The sequence below is a fragment of the Magnolia sinica genome, chromosome 14, assembly GCF_029962835.1.
Source record: "Magnolia sinica isolate HGM2019 chromosome 14, MsV1, whole genome shotgun sequence".
Taxonomy (NCBI): domain Eukaryota; kingdom Viridiplantae; phylum Streptophyta; class Magnoliopsida; order Magnoliales; family Magnoliaceae; genus Magnolia; species Magnolia sinica.
Window position 1 is genome coordinate 4,671,170 of NC_080586.1, and position 21,718 is coordinate 4,692,887.

General features: G+C 39.3%; 1 protein-coding gene and 1 non-coding gene across 3 annotated transcripts; both read left to right on the forward strand.

Moving 5' to 3' along the window:
- The first annotated feature begins 1,592 nt into the window (after positions 1-1,592).
- On the forward strand, positions 1,593-19,786 carry LOC131225473 (uncharacterized). Of its 2 annotated transcripts, none has more exons than XR_009161366.1 (6): positions 1,593-2,004; positions 3,260-3,641; positions 15,179-15,375; positions 15,470-15,611; positions 17,613-17,796; positions 18,263-18,394. XR_009161366.1 is itself a non-coding variant. In XM_058221001.1 (6 exons), the coding sequence occupies exons 1-6, from the start codon at positions 1,934-1,936 to the stop codon at positions 19,625-19,627; spliced, it is 978 nt and encodes a 325-aa protein (XP_058076984.1). In that variant the 5' UTR covers positions 1,598-1,933; the 3' UTR covers positions 19,628-19,786. The 2 variants fall into 2 exon arrangements, 1 of the variants encoding a protein (XP_058076984.1); XM_058221001.1 differs by lacking the exon at positions 17,613-17,796 and adding an exon at positions 19,602-19,786 and having other exon boundaries at positions 1,598-2,004; positions 18,263-18,422.
- On the forward strand, positions 11,126-11,232 carry LOC131226330 (small nucleolar RNA R71). Its single transcript, XR_009161723.1, has one exon. It is a non-coding gene; the product is annotated as a small nucleolar RNA R71 (small nucleolar RNA).
- Positions 19,787-21,718: the final 1,932 nt, after the last annotated feature.

The window sequence follows — 21,718 nt, forward strand, 5'->3', positions numbered from 1 at the left end:
GAAACTATGCTAAAAGCAAACGGACAGCTCAAAACAATTCCTCAAGAGCCGTCCATTTTTCTTCAACAATATAACGCATCCGAGAAGTATAATGCCCGGATTTTTAGAATGAAAGGTCCAAAAAGTGTGCTCCACATGATGTAAGGCTCAGATATCATATAAGTTCACGTGCGGTAGCTGCGTATGGTCAGGGCTTTAGCCGCACGTAGTATACCAGACCTCCCTCGTGCCCGTTAGCCGCCTGTTTTCTCTCTCCTTGACTTCCACACCAGTGTGAGAGCCGGACGCGGATTAGATACTGACAAGGTCAGTAGCCAAATCGCTACTGAAGTGACGTCACCAAGCTCTGTGGACCCCACCATGATGTATGTGTTGTATCCATACCGTCCAACCATTTGTAGAGATCGTTTTATGGCATGAGAAAAAAAATGAGATGGATCTAAGTTTCAAATGGACCCACCACAGAAAAACGTGGGATCAGTCACACCCACCATTGAAACATTTATAGCGCCCACCATGATGTATTTTTTAGATCCAGCATATTAATAAGTTAAAATAGAGATAGATGAAGTGAAAAAAAAAATATAAGCTTGATCGGAAACTTCTTTGGCCCCTGAGAAATTTTGAACGGTAGATGTCACTGTCCCCACTGTTTTATATAGTGGGGTCCACTTGAACTTTATATCTATCTAATTCTTTTTCTTATGCCATAAAATGATCTCTCCAAATGGATGGACGGTATGGATACAACACATGCATCATGGTGGGGTCCACATATCTTGGTGACGTCACTTCAGTAGCGATTTGGCCACGGAGCTTCGGTGAGAGCCCTATCCAACGACACGCAGACCTGCGTCCAGTACGGAACACGTGGAAGACATCCGAGATTTCTATCAGTGATAGCCCTGCCCAACAACGAGCAGACACGCGTTCCATACTGAACACGTGTAAGCCATCCGAGATTTCTATCAGCTGTGCCACCTTGCTAAGATGTTTAGATCTAGTGTCCCAAAGATCAAGTCATTCATCCCTCATGTGGCCACGGAAACGGATTGGCTACTCCCCCTGCCACCAGCCCCGTGGCTGATGGTCGGTGCCCTGTGGGCCCCAACATAATGTATGTGTTTCATCCATTCCGTTCCTCCATTTTTACAGATCATTTAATGGCTTGATCCCAAAAATGAGAGAGAAATAAATCTCAGGTGGACCACACCACAGGAATACAATAGTGACTGGATATCCACCATTTAAATCCTCCTAAGGCCCACTGTACTGTTTATTTGACATCCAATCTGTTGATTAGGTCATACAGACCCAGATTAAGGTAAAAAAACAAAGATCAGATTGATCCAAAACTTTTATGGCCCCCAAAAAGTTTTTAATGGTCGACCTTCATTCAAAATTGTTTCCTGTAATGTGGTCTAGTTGAGATTGGGATATATCTTATTTTTGGTCTCATATCAGAAAATGATTTAAAAGAATAGATGGACAGCATGGATGAAACACATACATCATGGTGGGGACCACAGAGCACCGACCATCAGCCATTGGCTGGTGGTCAGGGGGAGTAGCCAATCCGTTTCCTGTGGCCACGTCCTACACGTGGGCGGCTAGAAAATGGTGGCCCATCTGACAAGTGAAACTATCTTATTTTTCAGGCAGAAAATTACTGACGAGATGTAAAGCTCAGATCTTTAACACGTGTGTCCGCGTGCACGTGTGGAGTTAGCACAACCTCCCTCTCTTGGTCACATTTAAATTTGGCTGGAACTTTCCGTACTGTTCGCAGCTCCTCTCTTCTTTCCCTGAAAATAGGGAAAGCTCTAAACCCTTTGCGCAGAGCTTCTGAAAAATAAATAAAAGGAGGAGAAAAGAAAAAAAAAAAGCCAAAAATCCAGTGTCAGATTCGACCGTTAGAACTGGCGGGAAGGAGATGGCGGTTGAAACGGAGGCTGCTGCTTCACAGCTGAAGGCGCTCTCTGAAACTAATATAAATTGGGAGAGGTTTTCCTTTTCTCTTTCTCTTTCCATTGCTCATTTGATTTTTTTTATTTTTTAAATTTGTTTAGTATTTGCTAGAATCTTCCATGATCTAAAGATATATGCCCAGATTATCAAATCTAAGACACGGGTTTTGTGTTAGATAGATTTGAAGTGGGAAATTAAGCGGTTTTTTTTTTTTACTTTTTTGTGGTGATTCCTTTCTTTAGTTCCTCTCCATTTTTCTGATTTGTATTCACTTCGTGAGTTCTTATTGCGGTTTTTATGTCAGATTGGCAGAGTTAGTAATCGGTTTGGGATCCTTAGGAAGGAATTGAAGTGGGTTTTCGAACTTTTTTTTTTGCAGCGATTCCCTTTTGAGGTTTTTCATTTTTTCAATTATTTATCTTCTTTTTTTTCTTTTTCTTTTTCTGATTTGTATTTGCTCCAGCATGTGGATTTTTCTTGTATTTGATTAGAAATTTCTTTGTATTCTTGTTTTTATTGTTGGGTCCTCATTGATTGTTTTGGCAGGATAGTCTTTTTGTATTGATCGCCTTTCTTTTAAGGCCTGTTTGGGAGCTTGGAAAGTATTTGGATAGAAAATACTTCCCAAGAAAAATTGCATTTTTCGTTGACTGGGAGTTTACTTTTTGGCGGAAAACATTTTCCAAGAATGTGTTTTATGGGGGGGGGGAGGGAATTCATTTATAGAACTGAGCCAACATGTGAGCTTACATCCCCATCCTTCCCACCAATGCCTCATATTTGTAGGAAATTCAAACCATGAAAATGGTGACCCACATCATGGAGATCACTTCACCCAAAAATTAAATCAGGCTGATCACCTCATTAGGTGGCCACCTATATATTGAGTCAGATCATTGGCTATCTGCTAATTTTGACTATGTGGGCCTGCCCAATGAGTGGACCACCCTGGTTTTTTTAAAAAAAATAAAAAACTGATCATAGTGGAGTGACCCAACTTTTGCATGGTTTGGTTGCCACCCTGGTTTTTTTTTTAAAAAAATAAATAAATAAATAAAATAAATAAAAAATAAAACATAAACTGATCTTAGTGGAGTGACCCAACTTTTGCATGGTTTGGATATCCTACACATGACATGTTGGCTAAAAGAAGGGGCTATTTGCGAAAGTTCACCTGATAATTTTTCATTCATGTTTTTCCTTGAATACCATTTAATGTGTGAGATGAAGTACGTTTTTGACAGAGAATTGGAAACACTCAACTAATTCGTTTTCTTTATCTGAACTTAAGGTTGGACAAGACGAGGTTTCACATCAATGGAGCTATACTATTTACGGCTCAATCCGCCTTATTGCATCCAACAGCAGTTGTGAAGACTAGAATGCAAGTGGCTGGAGCTGATTTGGCTCACATGCGTGGTTTTTCGGTTTTTAGGAACATATTAAGAAACGATGGAATTTCTGGTATATTCAGAGGTTTTGGTACTTCTGCAATCGGATCCATGCCTGGTAGGGTATTGGCCTTGACTTCGCTCGAAGTTTCAAAAGAAATGATGCTGAAATCCATGGAAGGTTCGGATATGCTCGAGGCAACCCGTATTGCTATGGCAAATGGAGTGGCAGGAATGGTCTCAAATCTTGTTTCCTGTGCGTATTTCGTTCCTCTGGATGTGGTAAGTCTCCCATTCTTTCCTACCAACATTTCTTCTATTCTTTGCAGGATCATGATTTGAATTTGATTGCCATTAAAAGAATTGCAGGATCATTTACAGTAAAAGATTATAGAAATTTCTTTAGAATTTTGAATTTTCAAGTTTATTCTAATTCCAAAATCCACAAATATCTATTGCTCAGCTCGCATACAGACTATCTGAGCTGTCCATCAATGCCATAGTACAGAAAACAAGCAAGTCCACTTGTTAGGTGTGCTACAGTTCATGGCATGAATGGCTGCACTAAAAATAAGATTGGTCTAACTCTTTTTTTAAAGTTGTCCATTTATTTTATAGCTCCTACATTGTGGCCCACCTGATGGGCCGCCCTGATTCTTAGGCCATGGAAATTACATGGTGGGGCCACCTGATGGACCACTTGGATCTCAGATGGTGTGGCATTGGCATGTGTGTTGGTGTGAATGGGGGCTGAGCTATACACTTTTTTCTATTCTTTTTTAACAACCTCTTTCAAATTTGTCAGAGTTTAAGAGTTTCTGTGTATGTCATTTTTGTTCAATTTGCAAATCTCATCGTGATGTTATTGATCCTTCGAGGGGCTTTTTTTTTCGTCTCCTGGTTGCTAAACCCTTGAAAATGTTAATGTGTGAGTCGTGACCATGAACTTCCTGTACTGCAAAACTATCTTTTGTCTATTTGGTTTTCTTTTACTGCAAACATGAAAGTATTAATTTTAATTAATGAAATAAGTATCTCTTGATCTTAAATGATTCATCTTCCAAAATCTGACATCATTGAAGACCTCTCTTTGGTCTTTTGCTGTATTGAATGGAATTGAGCATTATTCATGAATACACGTGCATGTGGGCTGTGGCTGGTTATCTTTAGCTTAGGCTGAGTTTGGATACACCATTTGATTTGAATTGCAATAATTAATTCAATAAAGCGAAAATGAGTGAATTACCTTCCTTGGGATTCACAGTGAGGGGGCAGGCTCCAAATTACAAACATTACTTTTTTCTTCTTCTTCTTCTTCTTCTTTTTTGAAAGATGAAGAACTTTATTAGGCCAAAGCCGAAAAAAGAAAAACAAACAAACACTAAAAAGGAGCAGAAAAAACAAAGTGAACAGAAACAAAAATCAAAGAAGAAACACAAACCAGCCCCTTGGCTGGGAAACCCCAAACAGCAAAGACTCAAGGAATCCGTTTCTTGAGTAAGTGGAAGACATTAAACAAGACCCCTACAGTGGAACCACTCTTATTACAGCAGCATCTATTATTTCTTTCACCTTGGATAGCCCAAAGGGCTGCAACTATGTTTCTTTTGAGGTGGACTTGAACGGAACAGATCTGCAGCTTTTGGCTACTTCTATATGATGAATACTAAGGATGGCAATGACAATTTGATCATTTTCTCTATATTGAAATAATTTTTTCGATTCGATTCAATAGTCCATCCAAAGCACCCTTGGAGATCAAAATGGGCAAGTCATGATGGTTTTGATGATGTGAAACTGGCATAGGTTTTCCACTTTTAATTCCTATATTTCTGTATTCATTCTGAAACATGATCTCCCAAGTGAAAATCAAACTTTGTTCCATTCATCACTGGTATGGTTTTAAAACTTTGAGAATATTAAAGACCTTTGGGAGATCTAGCCAGTTAACATGCTAGTCTTGAAGCTGTTAGGGTCAAGAGAGTTGTGTATATGTATTTCAGGGGCTCACTTGGGACCACACATTATTTTGTGATAGGGTTTATTGAATAAAAGAGGCTAGAAAGCTAATTTGTCTCTTAACTAAGATTTTCTCCAAATCACAGTTCTTCTTTTCCCTCAACATGGTACCAGAGCTCAGGTTACCCTAACCCTAGTTCTCCACCCCCCCTCTTCTTCTTTTCCTCTGTTCGACAAAAGCAATTAGAACCAAGCCGTGCTGGAACTTGCAATATCCTCTGAGGGAAAATGATGTTTTATTTAAACCAACACGATTTAAATGATTTTTAAACTCGCAAGTATACGAATCAGATGCAGATACGGTACGTATTACGAGATCGTTCCCACGAGGACTGGTCGTCACAATTCAAATCTATGATTCTCCTTAACTAATCCAACAAATAATGGAATGAATTACTAAGCACAATTTTATGAAAAACAATTAATTAAGAACAGGGAAGAAAATTCAATCAGAGAGAGAGGACTAGGACTTTCGAATCCACCCCTAATTATTCCAACCTTGTTTTGTCTGTTGATTCACCTTGATCTAGATTGATACCACTTATACAGAGAAAGCACAATCTGTGTCCTTAATCGGGCATACAAACTGTCTAATTCCTTTAAGCAATGCCATGAATGACATATCCCATATCCTTGGTCGGGTACATGGAATGTACATTCATTAAAGCACCCTGTTTCTTCCTCTATAGGAAACTTGTTCTTGATCAGACACAAGTACCTATAATAAGCATCCAAACAACATCCATATATATACTTTAATCAAGTTCATAGATGGAGAAGTATAGAATTTAAACCCATAAAGCCCACTTAAAGAAAGAAACAAATTAATTGAAATTCAAAGTAAATCAACCAATACAAGAGCTAATCAAATTAGGGGCTTCATCTCAGCCCTAGCTGAGAGATTAGTGACCCATAAAATCCATAAAAAAATATTAAATAAAATTCATAAAAGAAACGTCAAACCAAACAATCTCTTTCTCTCTTCTTTCTTCTCTTTCTTCTCTTTCTTCTCTTTCTTCTCTCCCTTGCTCCAGATCTGGAATCCCCTGGTTCTGAATGCCTTTCCCACGTCCAAAACTCCCCTTTTATAGCTGTTGGATGGCTGGGGTCGGTGGCAGAGTCGTAGAAGGACTCGGAGTACAAATTTTCGCAGCTGTGATCGGTGGGCCCCACAGAGGTATTTTATGGAAAATCCACCCCGTCCATTGGATTCAGAACGAAATTTCAGTCAAGCATGGGTGGTTTTGAAGGTCCATTAGTGCGGCCCAGAGAAGAAAATACAAAAAGATCAGTTTTGAACGTCCCGGGGCAGTCTACTTTTGGCCTCTGCACCGCACACGTGTGTACGCATGGGCGTGGAATATCAGCATGGTTTTGTAGTTCTCGAACCCATCTACACGATGGACGGCTCGGATCGGCCGTACGGGTGACGTACGGGGCCCACAGCAGTCCGTAAAAACGGACTTTCCGTCCGTTACACGCGCCAGAAACGGGAGTTTCTGTTTTTGAAAGGATGAAGTCGGGTCAGCGCTGCTGACCGACTTATGCTCGTTCGGTGCACATGCAGTGCACATGTGCACCATGCACATGTCACCCAAGGTGGGGTCCACTGTGATACTTTTGAGAAATCTGCACCGTCCATCCTTTTTCTCATATTATTTCCACCGTCAGGACCAAAATTGATGTATATCCAGATATCCAGCGGGCCCCACTTAATGAATTAAGGGGCTGATCTGGCCGTTAGACCACTTTCCGAGATTTTCAATGGCTGAAATTTAATATGTACGGTTCATTTATGGTCCCCATCACGTGTATGAAGTTTCGAGTTGATCGGATGGCGGGAAACATGTGATCTTGCATTCTGGACCCTTTTCGAGCCCCTTTGCCTTGCTTTCCTCAATCTCAGGCGTGTAAAATCTTCACTATTGGTTTTCTGGAGTCCATCCTGTGCTCTGGTAATTTTGGAGCGCCAAATCCATGTTCTTAATATCATCTTTCAGTACACACTCCTGATTTCATCCTGTAATAAAAAAACACGATTAAAATATGGCATTAAACCTTATCATGTACGTAAATTTAGGCAATTACTAGGGTCTGATATGCAATATTTGACCCTGATCACAACCCCCAACCAGCATTTTGCTAGTCCCGAGCAAAACATGCGAAAAATAATTTCAGAAATACTTGACAATTCTTGTGAACCCGAGTGACTTGTGAACAGATAGCTGAGATGTGAAAATTCTAAGATTCATGAATGGTAAGTAGAATTTTCTTCTGAAATCAAGCTTACAGTAAACTTCATAATCAAGTTCAACATATTAATCCATTAATTAGAACATTCCTAAACACTGAGTTCCACAGGTGTATAGTATAATCTCAGCTTACAATCATTAAGAGTTCCAATAATCAATTTCATGCTAAAATTGGTAATTAACAACAGAATTCTTGACAACCAATACTAGCATTTTAAATTAACCCTTCAGCCCAAAAATTTTTATTTTTTTATTTTTTATTTATTTTTTTTAAATTTTCTTTATGAACAGTACGCTAAGGAAGGGAATCAAATCCTCACCTACAGGGAGCAAACCTATGGTGAAAACTCGTCGCCTCATTTTTTATAAGTCAACTATGGAGAATCAAATCTACACCTATAGGGAGCAAACCTATGGTGAAGATTATGTGACTTAACCTTTTAATTCTTCTTTTTACCAAGTTAATCATTCAGTTATCGAACCAAAACTTAATGTGCAAGCGAGATGTGATTTGTGAAATCATGACTCAATCAATGGTTACAACTTCTAATCATGGATTAAGAATTCAAAATTGACTGCGAAATCAAGCAGATGGCCGAATCCAAGAGTCATTAGTTACCAACATCATGCATCTTATAATGTTAAAATCACAACTATCCTTCAAAATCACTTTGAATTCAATAGAAATTCAGAAAAATTTTACAATTTTCACAAATTTTGCTCAAGACCAAGAAAATACTGATTAGGTAACCTAATCTCCCACCCCCAACCTAAAATCTACATTGTCCTCAATGTAAAAGAAATAATCATGCGATGCACATGGGACAACGAATAATAAAAGAGGAATGAGGGAAAGATAGTACCTGGACGGAGAATCAAGAGGCTTCTCAAAATTATCAATGTAAGAGCAAGTTAGGGCAAGAGAGAAATTAACAGAAGCAAAAATAACAAAAAGAAAAAGAAAAGAAGATCCTACCTATACCACTTTCGCAGGTGCTCTCGATTGCATTTAGCGCATGCAACAAGCCTTTAAACCCCTAGGTTACCCCTAGTGGACGAGTTGTAGTCTCGTGAGGGTTTGCAGTAATGTTACCCACAAACATTGAAGTAACGAACTAGGAAAAAGCATAAAATAAAAGACTGGGTTGCCTCCCATGAGCGCTAAGTTTAACGTCTTCAGCCAGACAAGAACGGACCATGAATGAAATAATCTTTATAACCAGGGTCCGCCAAAGAAATTACCTCAACACTTTCATTAACCGATCCTAGACAAGTGATGTGAGTTCCCATGAACTGTGCTATCTGAAATAAGGCAACTGACACTGTCGTCAAATAATTTAAGGACTTCTGCTCGAACGACTTCTTCTATGTTAGGATCACGCTTCCTTTGCATGTTATGCGATATTACCACAGCATGATCCATCCATACAGTGGGGCATACTCCCTGGATTTTTTCTATCTTCCGTTCAATTGCTGCCTTATATGCTCTAAGAACATTAAGCAACCTGCTCGCCTTTGTCTTCTCAGAGTTACAAACTGTGCTGTCAGGAAGAGTCTCAGAGGGATGAAGAGGTTCCACTTTCGCTCTCCATTTTTCAGTCTCCAATATAGGAGTAGAGTCGAGCAATGCATTGACTTCATGGATGGGACTATCAATGTCAAAATCCATGCCCGATTGTGCTAAGCAGGTCTCAAGAGGATCTTCAAAAGATGTACGGAAGGAGTCCTGCACAAGGCTCTCGATCATGTCCACTTCAAATATGTCATCCAAATCTGAGGGTTGTTGTCCTGCATTAAAAATATTGAGTTTAATATTCATGTTACCAAAGGACAATTTCATAACTCCATTCCTGCAATTGATAATAGCATTAGATGTGGCCAAAAATGGACGACCCAAAATGACTGGGATCTGACTATGAAGATTCTGGACAGGCTGAGTATCTATAACTATGAAATCCACTGGAAAATAAAATTTATCAACCTGGATTAACACATCTTCAATAACACCCCGGGGCACCTTGACAGATCTATCGGCTAGTTGTAATGTTACCTTAGTCGGTTTCAACTCACCAAGTCCTAGCTGCTCATAAACCGAATATGGTAACAAATTGACACTCGCCCCTAAATCGAGTAATGCCTTCCCGATCTTATGATCTCCTATGCCGCAAGAAATGGTGGGAGCTCCTGGATCCCTAAATTTAGGAGGGGTGTTATGTTGAATCATGGAGCTGAGCTGCTCTGCAAGGAAGACTTTCTTATGAACATTCTGCTTACGCTTTTGAGTGCATAAATCCTTAAGAAACTTAGCGTAAGCAGGGACTTGCTTGATAGCGTCAAGCAATGGGATGTTGACTTGCACTTTTTGAAACACATCCAAGATTTCATCAAAGTTATTTCTTTTCTTTATTGGTGCCAGACGTTGAGGAAAGGGTGCTTTGGGCACATAAGGTGGCACATTAGTGGATCTTGGAGAGTCAGAGAGCTTTTGGACTTTGGATGCATTGGTATGGCTCTCTGCTTCATCTTGATCTTCTGTTTTAGAATTTGATTCATCCTCAGGCATCTCTATTCTGTTATCAATCTGCTTGCCTGACCTAAGGGTAGTGATCGATTTGGCCTGTTCATGATATTGCCCTTGGTTGGAATTAGAGCCAATCTCATATTGTCCCTTTGGATTAGCCTCGGGTTGGCTAAGGAACTTGCCCTTCTCTCTCTCACTCAATGTGGCGCTAGTTGACCCATTTGTGCTTCCACTTGGCAATGGATTGTGCATTTGCATGTAAGCTTTCCTGGTTGGCCAGTGAGGTTTGTTGGGTGTCTTTTGGAATTGGAGAGAACTCTGCATGAAAAGATGGAGTGTATCCTCAAGAGATGGTTTCCTTGATTGTGGAGGCACTTGTTGATACTGTGAGAACTGCTGAGGTTGTTGATTGCCCACTTGGGAGTAAGGTTGCATAGGAGGATTTTCAGATGGTCCTCCTTGTTGTGGTCCTTTTGCCCAAGAAAAATTTGGATGTCTAGCCCACCCTGGGTTGTATGTGTTCGAGTAAGGATCATTCCCAGATTTGTGAAAAGTGTTCATAGCATGAACTTGTTCAGAGAGAAGTTCTGGGAATGCTGCACCAGATGGACAAGACTGCATAGGATGGGCAGGGCTAGAACATGTGGCATATGCCTCGACTTGAGCTGTTTGTGGTGGTCCATTATTTAATACCAGAGCATCAACTTTCTTTGTCAGTTTATCAAGCTTGGCGCTCAGGCTCTGGCATGACTCCTATCTCATATATACCACCTCTCTTTTGTGGTTGGGGACTTTTGTCACCTCTATTTGAATAATCCCATTGCTGTTGGGAATTTTCGCACAAGGATTCAAAGAAGTTCCAAGCTTCGACATAACTATTCGTCATGAATGACCCTCCACTGGTGGCATCAACCATGCGACGGTTATGTGGAGTCAGACAGTCATAGAAGTATTGAACTTGTTGCCACTTCTCAAAACCATGGTGAGGACATTTAAGAAGCAAGTCCTTCCATCTTTCCCAACATTCATGAAAGTGCTCGCCCTCTTTTTGTGTGAAGTTAGTAATTTCTCTACGGAGGGCATTGGTTTTGTGAACGGGGAAGAACTTGTTTAAGAACTTCTTAGACAGTTGGTCCCATGTAGTGATAGATCCAACTTCTAAAGAATTCAACCATGCTTTCGCCTTATCCTTCAAAGAAAAAGGAAACAGGCGTAGGCGGATCGAATCGTCTGAGAAGTTTTGGACTTAAAGGTGGAGCAAATGTTTAAGAATTCTTTCACATGATGATATGGGTCCTCCTTGTCCAATCCATAAAAGGATGGCAACAATTGTATGACTCCAGGTTTAAGTTCAAAGTGTGCTGCCGTAGTGGTTGGCAACACTATGCATGAAGGCGCACTAAATTGGACAGGAGCTGAATAATCTTTGAGAGCTTTAACTTCAGTCTCATTCGCCATTTCAACAGGATTATTTCTCAATTTTTCACGAATTGTTCTTTCAATCTCAGGATCAAACGGTGCTAGTTCTAAATTCAGAGATCTACGTCCTAGCATAAACTATGTTATTGCAATGTAAGAAAGAAAACTAAACTAAGAAGCAACCTAAGAGAAATAAAACTAGACCTAGAAACTATGAGATTCTAAAATAAGTTAAAACTATGTAATTAAGAATGGGAAGAAAGAACCCGGAAAAGGAGATGATTGATGTCTGAAGAATAGAGAGCTCCTCCTTTTGAAGTCAATGTTATTTAGCAGCTTCCTTCCTTAATTCCTGTAAACAAAAAGAAAACAAAAATAAATTAAATTTACTAAAATAATGCTAGAAAAAAAAATCCTAAGCAACGGTTAATTTCTAAAAAAGAAAGTTTGTAATCTTAGAAATAAAAGCTAAGTTAGTTTCTAAAAAGAGAAACTTTCTAAAAAAATAAAACCTAAAGACTCTTCTAAAAATGATAAAACCTAAACTAGAAAATAGAAAGTTACTTGAAAGAAGAATCAGAATCTAGAATTAGAAAATAGGAAATTTCTAAAAATAAAAAAAAATAAAAAATAAAAAATAAAATAGCCTAGAAATAGAAACTTTCTAAAAACAATAAAACCTTAATTCTAAAAATAGAAATTAGAAAAAAATAGAAAATTTGGAAAGAGATTACCAAATTAGTAGTTTATGTCAGGTCCCTACAAAACAGGAAATAGGTTAGTTTCAAAAAAATTTAACCTAGAGTTAGTAAAAAACCTAAGACTATGAATTATGATAAGAGAGAATCCTAAATCCAATTGGAACAAAACAGTCCCCGGCAACGGCGCCAAAAACTTGATGTTTTATTTAAACCAACACGATTTAAATGATTTTTAAACTCGCAAGTATACGAATCAGATGCAGATACGGTATGTATTACGAGATCGTTCCCACGAGGACTGGTCGTCACAATTCAAATCTATGATTCTCCTTAACTAATCCAACAAATAATGGAATGAATTACTAAGCACAATTTTATGAAAAACAATTAATTAAGAACAGGGAAGAAAATTCAATCAGAGAGAGAGGACTAGGACTTTCGAATCCACCCCTAATTATTCCAACCTTGTTTTGTCTGTTGATTCACCTTGATCTAGATTGATACCACTTATACAGAGAAAGCACAATCTGTGTCCTTAATCGGGCATACAAACTGTCTAATTCCTTTAAGCAATGCCATGAATGACATATCCCATATCCTTGGTCGGGTACATGGAATGTACATTCATTAAAGCACCCTGTTTCTTCCTCTATAGGAAACTTGTTCTTGATCAGACACAAGTACCTATAATAAGCATCCAAACAACATCCATATATATACTTTAATCAAGTTCATAGATGGAGAAGTATAGAATTTAAACCCATAAAGCCCACTTAAAGAAAGAAACAAATTAATTGAAATTCAAAGTAAATCAACCAATACAAGAGCTAATCAAATTAGGGGCTTCATCTCAGCCCTAGCTGAGAGATTAGTGACCCATAAAATCCATAAAAAAAATATTAAATAAAATTCATAAAAGAAACGTCAAACCAAACAATATCTTTCTCTCTTCTTTCTTCTCTTTCTTCTCTTTCTTCTCTTTCTTCTCTCCCTTGCTCCAGATCTGAAATCCCCTGGTTCTCAATGCCTTTCCCACGTCCAAAACTCCCCTTTTATAGCTGTTGGATGGCTGGGGTCGGTGGCAGAGTCGTAGAAGGACTCGGAGTACAAATTTTCGCAGCTGTGATCGGTGGGCCCCACAGAGGTATTTTATGGAAAATTCACCCCGTCCATTGGATTCAGAACGAAATTTCAGTCAAGCATGGGTGGTTTTGAAGGTCCATTAGTGCGGCCTAGAGAAGAAAATACAAAAAGATCAGTTTTGAACGTCCCGGGGCAGTCTACTTTTGGCCTCTGCACCGCACACGTGTGTACGCATGGGCGTGGAATATCAGCATGGTTTTGTAGTTCTCGAACCCATCTACACGATGGACAGCTCGGATCGGCCGTACGGGTGACGTACGGGGCCCACAGCGGTCCGTAAAAACGGACTTTCCGTCCGTTACACGCGCCAGAAACGGGAGTTTCTGTTTTTGAAAGGATGAAGTCGGGTCAGCGCTGCTGACCGACTTATGCTCGTTCGGTGCACATGCAGTGCACATGTGCACCATGCACATGTCACCCAAGGTGGGGTCCACTGTGATACTTTTGAGAAATCTGCACCGTCCATCCTTTTTCTCATATTATTTCCACCGTCAGGACCAAAATTGATGTATATCCAGATATCCAGCGGGCCCCACTTAATGAATTAAGGGGCTGATCTGGCCGTTAGACCACTTTCCGAGATTTTCAATGGCTGAAATTTAATATGTACGGTTCATTTATGGTCCCCATCACGTGTATGAAGTTTCGAGTTGATCGGATGGCGGGAAACATGTGATCTTGCATTCTGGACCCTTTTCGAGCCCCTTTGCCTTGCTTTCCTCAATCTCAGGCGTGTAAAATCTTCACTATTGGTTTTCTGGAGTCCATCCTGTGCTCTGGTAATTTTGGAGCGCCAAATCCATGTTCTTAACATCATCTTTCAGTACACACTCCTGATTTCATCCTGTAATAAAAAAACACGATTAAAATATGGCATTAAACCTTATCATGTACGTAAATTTAGGCAATTACTAGGGTCTGATATGCAATATTTGACCCTGATCAGAAAACAAAGACATGAGACTTGGCAGGCTTCTCCCTGCCAATGATTGCTGGTTGCTTTTATTTTCATACAGTTATGAGGTTTGCAAATATATCATGCATCTCTTCAAATGGTCCTCCATATGCAGCCAGTCATGCATGGATTCTGACATGTGTGTGGGACATTTTACTCGTGCATTAGGCAGTTTCTCTATATAGAGTGATTTGGACCAAAATCAGGCCAGTCCACACTTCAGGTGGGCCAAATGAATACAGTGCATGTGGGTCGTTGAAATTTTGTTTTCCACCTCCGGTTTTCATGGACATCTTACTCATGCGTTAGGTGGGCTCTCTATGTAGAGAGATTTGGACCAAAATCAGGCCAGTCCACACCTCAGGTGGGCCAAATGAATACAGTGCATGTGGATCATTGAAATTTTGTTTTCCACCTCCAGTTTTCATCCATGTGATCCACCTGATGATTTTCTGGTCACGTGGTGGGGCCATCTGATACACTGATTAGATGCTCTTTACACATTTAGTTTGCGTGTGTGGCCACATGTAGAGTTGTGTAAAAGCCTTGCAAAATTCATCTTATTCATGTTGTTAATGGAGAATAGCTAACTGCATTCATGAATTTGTTTGTTCTTTGTTGTTATTCTTCATAGCACTACTAATCACTAGATAATCTATTTTCATGATAGTGATGGTTGTCAGCAAAGAAGGGAGTTTGTTCAGAAATTAGTTAGCCTCCAAGATTTCTTGGATGTCTCTTTAGAAGCATATTTAATGTCTCTTTCGTGTTTTCATTGTTATCCTGATTCTGTACACACATTTTCTCAGATCTGCCAGAGACTGATGGTGCAAGGTCTTCCAGGAATTACCTTGTATAGTGGCCCATTTGATGTTATCCGGAAAGTGCTCAGAACTGAGGGATTTCGTGGTCTATATAGAGGATTTGGAATAACAGTAGTGACCCAATCTCCTGCTTCAGCACTTTGGTGGGGTGCCTATGGTGCTGCTCAACATTCCATTTGGAGGTATGTTGAAGTGGCCCAGCAGTCAAAATTTATGTGGAGCGGTTATCAAATGAATAACCCTAGGTATCTTTCTGATTGCAACTCTTTGTATTAGGAGCTTGGGCTATGGCGATGATGCAGAGAAGAAGCCATCACATTTGGAGATGGTGACTGTTCAGGCTACGGCTGGAACAATTGCTGGGGCTTGTTCGTCAGTTCTTACTACTCCCATAGACACAATAAAGACAAGACTTCAGGTGAATATGATTTTGGATATTGTTTCTTTACAAGTTTGTTGTTTAGATGGAACAAAACCATATGTAGTTGTGAATTTGCATCCTGAAATCTTGATGGTAGCTTTATGGCATGTTAGTCTTGCGGATTTACTATTACACAGGTGCTATATACAGTCAGACATTCACATCTATCTACCTATATACACATACATACTGTTGGATATGGGCCCGGTGGGTGTTAAAATGTACATATTTGCATATTTAGAAATAAAAAATGGCAAAAAGAATGCATACATAACAAGTTTTCATTTAATGGAGCCTTAAAAGCATGTGTTGTTGTAAGAAATCAGACCAACCATCCCATCTGGCCTATTTAACCATCCAAACATCCATCAATATTGCAAAATATCAATAACACATAATATTTTACCAAGAAATCATCAACAATTAGAAAGGAAAACAAAAGATTGTGGTCTTAATACCGCGCATGTTGTGATATCGATAATATCGAGATATTATCAATATTACCAATGACAAATTGAACACTACATACAACCATGTACCCATGAAAAAAATAATAATTTTGAAATACATTTTTTTCTAATAAACAAAATTTTGATGATATCAATACATTGACGATATTATTGAAATATCGTCGATACACTTATGATATAAACATTAACAAGAATTTACATAGTAAAAAATATTGGTGATACATTGGCAACATTGATGCATTGGCAATACAAGCAACACCTAGAATTTACATAGTTGAAAATATGGCGATTACATTAGCGATATTGATACTTTGCGATACCTAGCGATACATTGCTAATACCTAGAATTTCTGATGCTACCAACGTTATCGGTATCGCTAAGCTGGAGATAAAGATAATATTGGAGATATTTCGATAATATCGGAGATTATTTGAACACTGCTCCTAGGTTGTTCTGGATGACCTCATTTTTAATTTTATACTTCCTAATCTTCTGCTAGATCCGTCTTGTTAGAAGTGTACCTGTACTGGTGCTCCTACAACGCACTGTGTGGAATAAACAATTTGGTGCTTCTGCAGTGCGGCGAGTCTATCTTTTATTTGTTTTTTTTATCTTAGTCAATTAATTGATTTTAATCTCTCTCTCTCTCTCTCTCTCTTTCTCTCTCTCTCTCAATTTCTTCTTCAGCTCCTCAAAAAATACCCATGGTATCAAAACACTTTCTAGGTTTGGTGACCTTCCCTCCTTTCCTTTTAATTCGTCTGGTTATTTAGGGCCTGTTTGGATACCACCAAATAAGTTACTTTTTCTACTTACAGCAGTAGATAAGTAACTTATTTGAGATTAGGAAGTTTGGTTTATGATCAATTATAAGTGGCTTTTTATTTAAAGTTACTTAATCACATCAATTTATTAAGTAGAAATCAGGATAAGGTATCAAGGCATAAGTAGCTTATCTCAAGTAACTTGCGATCTAAACGCCCCCTTAGGGCCAATGGATGGCCCTATAAAATTTGGCAAAAACCAAGGTTACCCTTGTGAGATGAAGTGGAAATATACACTTGCAAATCAAGCATCTCACTTAAAATGGAACCCCTTGGAATTCATTCCTCAATAATACCTTGGGAAACAATGATTACGAATACCTTCGTTTTTCCATGAATTTCTGCTTATCAAATAGGCCCTTAACACGATCCATGGGGGTGAAAAAAAGTCTATGAAACATAGCTGATATTTCAACCGTCAAAAACTTTAGGTCAGCCAAAAGTCCTTTTAGTATCGAGTAATATAGTTGGATCTGCTTCTACTTTTTGGGTCTACACAAGCATGGCCCATTGTTGGAGAATCTACGGAAAAATTATATTGTCTTTCTGATTATTTCTTTTAATCAAGAAAATGATGCAAACTCAAATGCAACACAGCTCGTCTTTCTGATTATTTCTTTTAATCAAGAAAATGATGCAAACTCAAATGCAACACAGCTTTTGCCCTTCGTTTTGAGATATTTTCATCTCTCTGGTATTGCAGGCTAGCTGTGAGCTGCATGATTAGTTACTTATAGACGCAGTGCAGGGGCACAAGCAGACTGCCGCTGCCAGCTGTATTAGGTGTAGAGAAATGTTGGTATGCAGCTCATGTCATAGAACATCTGTGCAGCTTCCTCCCTGTGGTGCCACAGGGCAACCCCATGCTAATCAAGCCTGTTGATCTGGTAGGCCATCTAGTGGATTGGTTACACGGGCACACACACACACAAAAACTGTTATAAGACAGCTCCAACTGTCCAGTTGAATTGAGTTTTGTTTGTTGAGTGTGGATCATTGCTTAGCTAGCTCTATTTTGAGCTAACCACTGCTTCTGCAGGCCAGATCAGACAGATAACACCATCCAATAAACTTGCTTTGGATATGGCCTGTCCACATGGTGGCCTGCCAAGTCAAGAGCCCCAATCACCACACATATTTGCCATGTGTACCATCAGGAGGGAGCTCAAGAGACCTATGATGTAGTACACATGCTTCTCATCGGGTGTATATTCATAGGCTTACTGGTCAAAGGCATCAAGCGAATGCTTGTTCGCGGATGTCTACATACGCATGGATGATGTGGTTGTGTTTGCGGGACACATTTGCCGAATTTTATGTTTTTACTCACTTGGGTTTCTTTTAAAACCACAGGTTATGGATAATTTCGGTGCTGGACGACCGTCAGTTATCAAGACAACAAAGATGCTCCTCAAGGAAGATGGATGGAGAGGATTCTACCGAGGATTTGGACCACGGTTTCTAAACATGTCACTATGGGGGACTTCGATGATTGTTACATATGAATTGATAAGTGAGTACCACAACTAATCCTTTTCTGACACCCTCTTATTAACAAGGAATTATATGATCTTCGCCCAAGGATGTATATGGTGCCCTTGGGCATTGATTTCATGTAATTGCGAGTGGAGCCCATGGTTTTGGTGATCCAGACCATGAATCAGATGGGCCGTCACGGTGGATGAACCTTGCCCCAATATATTCCCAATTGGTAATCATAACCCCTTAGATTGATGGCCTGCAAACTGACTGCTAAGTAAAAAATACAACAGTGTACGCATTCAATTGGAATAAATGCCAACCTTGGAATTTTTTATCATGTAGTTCATCCACAGTTGGGTCCATCCAGTCAAAGATTTAGATCGTTGAACTGTGGGCCCACTTGTTGGAGGTCTCAATATACTATTCATGACATAAGGAAATGGCAGCTTCTATAGGTTTGGTCATCTTTATGAGCCGTTTGGATGCAGGCAAAGTTGTGTTTTGCATAAGCTGTCTAGGTCGTATTGTGTTGAAGATGATATTCAGGTCATGGTATCTTGGACTAGCTGTTCGATTCCCTGTTTATTGAAAAACCTTGAATAGGGAGCAAGGATGGAATATGACATATGGGAAACTTAAGATTTTTTTTTAACACATGCACTCACATCCCACACACACCCACATGCTCACACTACAGTGGAATTTCACCACAATGGGTACTGGAACCCATGACCTCGTGTTACATGTAGCATTTGCGGCCAATGTCCAACGTGCACATTGAGAAATGTGGCAATGTTAAGCGCTTGAATGGCGGCAAGTGGGGCATGTGTGGGATGCTTGAACATGGATGGTTGCACCTCTGACACATTGGCACAAGTGATGCATGCTAATGAAATATTGTGTTCCTACATACGCTGAATTGGGATGAGCTCTCATAGTCTTCCCACCTTTTTAGCAAGTATATACTCTCCTTGCCAATGGCAAAATTTGGAGATATCTTATTCTTATTTTCCTAAGTTTCTGTCCATAAAATGGATTTGGCAAACCATTTACAACTTGCAACTTGTCCACCCACACCAGCTTGTGGGGAGTATAACTTTGCTTGCATCCAAACAGCCCTCAGCGCACTTCCTTGATCTCCTTGATCTCGAATGTAGTTGCAGCTTATTTGCCTAACAGATTTTTGTCTGTTTTCTTTCTGTTTTGTTAGAGAGATTGTCAGTGAAGAACGAGTGATGTTCCAATGCATTCTATGTAACTCGCTGATTGTCACGGGTTCCAAATTTTCTGTCTCGGAAGTTGGAGGTTTTTTCACGCAAAAGCTGAGTCAATGGAAGGTAGGCTCATGGATTGCATAATTCTCCAACCGGATTTTGGCAGCATTTCAGGATTTTGGCACTTGATATATTAACAGGGGCGTTCCTATTTTTAGGAAGCAATCTTCTGTTCATGTTATTGAAATTTAGGGCCTGTTTGGGTGCTGCTTGAAAATAACTTTGAACTCATTTTAGTTAATGGTGATAATGTTTTGGAGATCATATTTCATTTAGGTATCTCGGTAACCAGCAATCATTATCTCTAATACATAATTATGATTAGCTAAAAATGAGATGAACACATTTTTAAGTGGCACCTAAACATCCCCTTAACTTCTTGATCTAAGTTAGATTTTATTTTTATTTTTTAAAATTCTGTTGTATCAATGATAACAGAAATGTGCCCAATCCTTTGAAGGATGCTTTTGAGTGTGGAGATGAATTGGATCTTCTATGAATTTGTTAGTTTTTCACTCTATGGTTAAGTAGATTGAACATGTTTTAAGTGTTCACGTCTCATAATTGAATGAAGAAACATGGCTTAATGTATTAGAAAATAATTTGTAAACAGCATGTACTGGCATGTGACCTAGCCGGAGTTTAAAAACTAAGAGACTTTTCACTATTGCCTGTGGATGCAATTTCACAAGAGGAAGATGCATCGTCTATATCAAGCAAGTAGAGACCTCCCAACTTGTGTCCACCATCAATCTTCTGCTCAGTCTCTAAATCCTGAATAACACAATAATTTGGTGAAAAAGTCATGGAGAAATTTCATTGTTTGGTTAATGCACTCATCGAAAGGAGGTTAGAAGAAGGAAATGAGGAAACATGAAGTGCAGAGGAGAGCATAAGGGAAGAAATAAGCTGGCAAGTCCTTTTTCAGACACTTTGGAAAAGACTCTCCTATCACTAAATGCGAAGAATGTGAGGAAGTTGTCTTCTCTATTTGTTGCATGATTGGTGACACTTGAATCAATAATCCAAGACACAGGAGTAGACAGAGAACGAGAAACATGGTTGGTAGTATATGTTGATGATATCATAATAAAAATATTTAAGGTCAAGCAATTTCTTTTGTCTTTGTTCGAGATTAAGGATTAAGGTCTTCCCGGATGCTTCATTGAAATAGAAGTTGCACGGTCTACATATGGCATTTATATCTTTCAAAGGAAGTATGCCCTTAACCTTTTGGCTACTACATGATGCTTGGGTCTCATCCCGTTGAGACACCAAGTAAGGTAAATCATTGCTCGTCCAACTAGGAATCCTCTCCTTATGTCTGACCTCTGACAGTATCGACCTCTGATGGGCAAGCTTATTTATCTTTCCATCTCCCCCAGGCATTCCGTATGCCGTGACCATAGTCAGTTTATGCAGAACCCATATGCCCATCATTTAGATGTTTATCATGTTCTTTGATATGTCAATGCAGCTCCAAACAAATGTATTTTCTATGTTATTCATGGCCATCTTTATATTCAGGCTTATCGCGATGTTGATTGGGTCAGTTCTTCTGTTGATTGAGGTTCTATAATAAGATTCTACACATTTGTGGGATGCAATATCGTCTCTTGAAAGAGTAAGAATCAGTTGGTTGTTGCCCAATCTTGAGCAGAAGCCAAATGGGATATGGTTGTAGTGAAGTGCTCTTGTTGCAGTGCTTTCTTGTGATCTTGGCATTGTTGTCACATCTGTTGTTCTTCTTTTCTATGATAATTAAGCTGCAACTCACACTGTGTCTAATCTAGTTTTTCATGGACATATCTTGTATATCAAGGTCGACTGTCATGAACATGTCTTGCATGTCGAGGTCGACTGTCATTTTGTTCAAAAAAAGGTAATATGGGGTGTTGTTAATATACCCTTATATTATGTCTAACGATTAGTTAATAGATATTTTCACAACACCCTGATCCATAGCTCAAGTGGTAGCTCAAGTGGTAGACTGAGTGAAAGTTACCTCGTTTCAACACTGAGGTCTTGGTATCAATTCCCTAGTGGGGGTGGC